Below are 5,938 nucleotides of genomic sequence, written 5' to 3'. Positions count from 1 at the left end.
ACGTATGTTTTCTGTTCACTTATGCATATCTATTGGTTTTGATTTATTGTCCTTTTGTGTGAGACTATATTAGGGTCAGCTTAAGTATGAATTGAAGTATTTTCGATAAAAAAGAATCATTATGCTTTTTGTATCTATGTAGGGCCGTCTCGGCGATTTAGGTGGCCCCGTGCGAAATTTAAAAATGGGGCCCTTGTAATATTAAAAAAAAGTTATTATTACAAAATGCATTATATATTTTATTTTTACACATTCAATGCAAAATATTACATGGGTTCTTAAATATTTTCTAAAGTTTCATTACTTCTTGCTAAAAGTAAAGCTCGGGTTGCGTTCTCAGAAGCAAATTCTTCAATTAGCTCATCATAAGTGACTTTCTCCAAAAGATTATTCTCGATAGCTATCATTGCCAATCCATTGAGTCGATCTTGCAACATTGTTGAGCGTAAATATGACTTCAACAACTTCAACTTGGAAAAACTTCTTTCAGCGGATGCAACAGTTACGAGAATTGTCAACAAAATTCTATAAGCAATCACTGCATTAGGAAAACAGCCTCCCACTTGTTTCATGTAATTCAAAATAGCAATAGGACCCATTTGTTTCTTAGGCATGAACTCTCTAAAAATTTTTAGATCAAAACATAATGCTTTTCCTTCAATATCAGACTCATTATTATTCTTAAGCATATTCTCAAGATTAACACAACAAGACTCTAATTCCAAATCATCCAAAGAATACAACTTATCTATTATGAACATAAATCCAAATATATTTTCATACTCTTGATATTGTTCAAACCTTCTCTTAAGCGAAGATATTGCTTGATATTATGACCAAGATAGTGAACATGAGTATCTTTATTTACTATGCGGCTAACATGTTCTTGCATAATAGGATCAAAGTCAACTAACATTTCAACAAGTCCCAAAAAATTCCCATTACTATCCTCATACAATTTACTATTGGAGCCACGGAATGCTAGATTATGCTTTCCAAGGAATTTAACGATTGAAATAATTCTCAATAATACATTTTTCCAATGTTTTTTCTCTTTCTGAAATCTGCCTTGGGCTTTTTCATCAATCGTTGTATTTGTTTTTAACCTTAAACACAATTCGTACCATATCGTCATATTTTTTACATGTCGAGCGCTCACTTCATGTTCTTTAAGTCTTTCGCTAAGATGAGCCTAATTATTGTATCCTTTTGTTACTAAATCATTCCTTCCTTGACATGTTCCAAACAATTTACAACAAAAACAGAAAACCTTATCAAGATCAGTTGAGTAAACAAGCCATTCTCTATCCCATTTTTCCCCATTAGGCAATTTTCTAGTGTAAAATTTTGACGAAAATTGTCTTTTAGATTGATCATAGGGGCCTTTTTCAATTGTTAAATCTCTTTTTGGACCGTTAACTGCTAATCTACCTTTCGATTTCGCATTCAAATTGTCCCAGTTTCTAGGATCATATATATATCTATGGTAATATCAGACTCTACATTATCACTAGAAGGAAGAGGATCTACATTAACATCAACTTCAATAGTTTTATTAACCAAGTTGTCCAAATTTTCAGTGGGTAAATTTTTAGCATTGTCATGAGACGGCTTAGCAACATTTTCAATAGGTATGTCATTCACATTATCATCAACAATAACATCAAGATTAACATCAATATTATCAAGATTTTCATCCAAACCCACATTATTACGACTATCACAATTATCAACTTTTCTTATTACAAATTTATCAAGAGCACCTTTTTGAGACCGAGTTAATTCTTCAATTTTTTGTTTTTTCTTACGTTTTTCATAACCGGAATCATATTTTCTAATTGAAGACATAACTCTCCAAAAATGAAATAAAAAATCAGAAAACAAGCGAGCAATACAACAAATATAAAAAATCAATCAACCATATATCAATAAGTAAGATGTTAAGAAACCACCTATTTGATGATTGAATGAACCATAGTTTTGTATATCACTATTCCAATTTAATTTCTGTTTCTGCAAAAAAAAATAAACAAAATTAGTCTCTAAGTTAGTAACAGCTATGTGAAACATCAAACAAAATTATAAATATACTCAAATACTTGAATAATTGCCTTGTATTAGTAAGAATTTTTTTCCTAATCACTGTTAGCCACTTAGCCTCTTAAATCTTAATTGTACTCTATTTCATTCAATCGGCTGTTTACAGTCATCAAATATTCTTCATTATTTAAAAAAAAACACTATAATAGTTTATTAAAGATCGAAAAATCGGCCGAATTCCTTCACAAAATTCAAACTATAACAAGAATTGAAAAAAATTGAATCTTTCAGAAAGTTGAAAAGGAAAAAAAATACCTTTAATTCCAGCAGTAGATGGGTGTAATTGAGTTTGAGAATAAAAATCATTGAGATTATATGCACAAAAATTAAACCGTTATTCTTAGGTGAGTGTAGGTGTCTCCTTATAATGTGTGTTTCATCAAAACGCACAAGTATGGTTCTCTTGTCATCTCTTGGTAAGCATGCATTCATTTGTTATAGCATTTTGGAGCCATTCACATGAATATAATTGCCTTCTTGACCCCTTCACAAACAATTTTCCCTAGCTACATTATAACTTGCCTACCTTGTTGAGCTAGTAGCTTGTTTGCTCTTGTTTGGGTGCTCAATTGGGATTTGTTTCAAAGTTTGAATATCATGTGAGCTTGGTCTTAATGCTCTTGAAAAAGAAATAAAAGAAAAAAATGGAAAAAGATGAAAAAAAAAAAAGAGAATGAAAAATGGTGAAAAAAATGAAAATGAAAAGAAAGAAAGAAATGAAAAAGCATGAAAATGAAAGAAGGAGTATGCATTGAAAAGGAAAAAAGAGAAGAAGGAAAGATGTGAGAAATTCTCAAGCATTATTCATACATTTTGGAGAGTTTTCTTATGATTTGAATTACAAAATTGGGTTAGAACTGGGATTGAGCACCTTTACAATTTGGTAGTTTCTAGCTTGACTTAGCTCCACATTACCATAATTCATTTGTTCCCCCTTCTTACCCATGTTTATTGCCTTCTTATTACCCATTTGGCTTCTTTAACATGCTTGCATTTGATTGTTTTGGCTTACTAGTTTTGATTGATAACCATATTAGATTGTGGGCACATTATTATAAGTCGAGGATAGTTGAGTGTTTATTCACAAAAATTGTCCTTTCACATAAAAAGAGTTTGAGTGCCCCGTGAGAGTCCATAAGTCAAAAGATCATGCAAGAGCTTAAAGGTTCAGTCAAAGTTTTCTATGCTACGTCGTCGTGTAAATCTCATCCATGTCTTGCTTTATTCCTTGCCCATGTTGTTTCGGGTTTCTAAATCATTATGCTTAGCTTGTTTGGATTTTGCAATTGATGGGATTTGGTTTCTTGCTTGGGGACAAGCAAGGGTTTAGCTTGGGGGAGTTTGATAAGTGCATATTTTATATACTTTCATCCCCTATATTAGCTTCTTTTTAATTGTTATTTAGCACTTATCATAGTGTCATAAGCTAATATTTGTTGTTCTAGTGTATTTGCTTGTCTTAACATGTTTTTGTAGGAATCTAAGCATTTAGAGGCTTTTTCCTATCATTTTATACACTAAGTTCACTAAGCTAATCAAGTCCAAGTGTTGGACTAAGCATGGAGCATTTGAATGGGTGTTTGCATGAAGATTTGTTGGATTGAAGTGAGAATTGCAAATGTTGCCAACAATCAAAGTCAAGCCCAACTTCAAAGTCCAAAACAATGGGAAAGCATGGGATTCTAAAAGTTCCTAAGATGCCAAATGCTAGCATTAACCGGGTGATTAATTGCACAATTAATCACCAACATTGGATACCCTTTGCAATTAAGAGGAGAATTAAGGAAATTAACCGAGAAACACACGACCCCGATCGGGGCCATGCAACCCCGATCGGGGCCGCAGTCGTCTTGATTGTTTACGTTTCTTCTTCCTCTCCTATAAATAGGAGAGGTGTTCCGAGGTCTTAGGCATCCAAATTTTTACGTCCAAGTTTAGTTTACAATAGCCTTAAGCATTATATTTCTCTCAATAGTTTTCATATTAGTTTACAAATTAGTTAATCTTGTAGTTCTTCAAACATTTGGTTCTAAGTTATTTCAAGCTTTTGGTTATACATTGTTCTTCCATACAAGTTCTCTACTTTTAAGGTATTTCTACTTATAGTTTATATCTCTATATTTCTATTTCAGTTTATACATAGTTTATAATTAAATAATTTGTTTAGATTACTTTAGTTTAATTCTTCCACATGTTAAATCAATTAGTTTATATAAATCATACAATTATGTTCACCATTTCTCTTAATTTAGTTTGCAATTTACATTTTAGTATGAGTAGCTAAATTTCCTAGTCTAAGGGCTAGGGGAGCCATGCATAAATTTAATATATAAACATGATAAAATAAGTTAATAATAATATTGTTCATATTGTTTCTATCACATGTTTGCAACATCACGTTTAATCTTTGTTTAAAGGCCTTATTCATTGATTAAGTTTGTTCATTCGTTCTAAAAGTCGAGAGGCATGGAATTGAATTAGACTAAACATGTGTAGTAGGACGACCTAGTCATGGATGAGAGTTTCTCTAGGACCCGGTCTATGGTTGACACTAATATCGTAAGGTGGGTGTCTTTAAGCCTAAACAATTGACAATATTATTATTACCAAGTTTAACATAATCGTATATTTACGTAATTGGCATGTGTGACCCGACCTCCCTAGACATTTTATTTATTATTGTTTTATTACATCAAACCAATCAACCAAAGTAAACGTTAATCTACCAAGGTAAAATTCAATCCATAACAACTAAATTATAAACTCCCGTCTCCTTTGGGTTCGACCCCTAAGTACTACATTAATTTGTTACTTAGGGTATAAATATTATCTTTGCATAGGTGTGCGATAGCCTATCACTCTCCCTCACCCGACGAGGTCCTCTCCCCAACCTGGGTCTCTCCTCCACCACTGCCACATTATCCCCCTTCTTCGGCTCGGGCATCACCTGAAGGATCGTGTCATCGATGAGGTATGTCTGCAACTGCCGGGGCACATCATCATCATCATCCTCCTCATCGGAGTCAACAGCTACCACCACCGGGTCTAACGGCTCTGTCGGTGGGAGGTGCTCAGGAGCCGGGATCCTCATCAAGCTCATACCCCACACCCTCCAAGCTAGGCCACCATAAGCTAAAGTTCTCAACCATTTCAGGTCGAGGTAGTAGTCTCTGTCCATCGTAGGCACCGATGTAGATAGAGGCACGTACTCCAAAGAAGCCTCAAAGTAGGCTAGCTTTTCAGCTAGCCGAGTGGCGATAGCGCCACAACTCAGGTACCGGGTGGTAGAAGTAGCCATCAAAGCAAGGCTAGCACACACCATGGCGGGAGCATTAAAGACCACCTTCTCGGTCCGCTCCGGGTTCAGATAAGACATCAAAAGCAACAGTTCATGATTGTTCAACTTACTCGTATTCGGCCTCTCATAAAGAAGGTTTGACAAAGAACGAAAGAAGATCCTCAAGGTAACATGTTGAACATCATTAATCAACATGTTGCTGGAGGTGGAAGCTGGCTTTCCGGAAAGACAAGGCATGAGGCGGCAAACACCACACTCGGAAGGAATTTCACTGATGGAATCCTTGGGAGGCTTGGCCAACCCAAGGTGAGAAGCAAAAAGGTCCATGGTCAACATGAAGCTCGTGTTCATCATACGGAACTCAACCGTTTGTGCAGCTGGCTCGTAATTAAACGAGTTCATAAACTCTAAGGTCAGAAAAGGGTAAGAATGCTTCCTCAGCCGATACAACCCCATAAACCCCAAGGTTTCAAAGATGTGACGGACATCCGTCTCAATTCCCAAGTCCTCAAGAAGTGTGGTATCCACACAACGGGTAGG

At 35.0% G+C, this 5,938-nt stretch overlaps 1 protein-coding gene across 1 annotated transcript; it reads right to left on the bottom strand.

The window, feature by feature from the left end:
* Positions 1-278: 278 nt before the first annotated feature.
* LOC141631747 (uncharacterized) lies at positions 279-1,135 on the bottom strand. Its single transcript, XM_074444375.1, has 2 exons — positions 802-1,135; positions 279-715 (listed from the first exon to the last, which is right to left on the bottom strand). The coding sequence occupies exons 1-2, from the start codon at positions 1,133-1,135 to the stop codon at positions 279-281; spliced, it is 771 nt and encodes a 256-aa protein (XP_074300476.1).
* Between the last annotated feature and the right edge of the window lie 4,803 nt (positions 1,136-5,938).

The sequence above is a fragment of the Silene latifolia genome, chromosome Y, assembly GCF_048544455.1.
Source record: "Silene latifolia isolate original U9 population chromosome Y, ASM4854445v1, whole genome shotgun sequence".
NCBI lineage: Eukaryota > Viridiplantae > Streptophyta > Magnoliopsida > Caryophyllales > Caryophyllaceae > Silene > Silene latifolia.
Note: the sequence above shows the minus strand (reverse complement) of the source record. Positions and strands in the feature narration are given on the sequence as shown.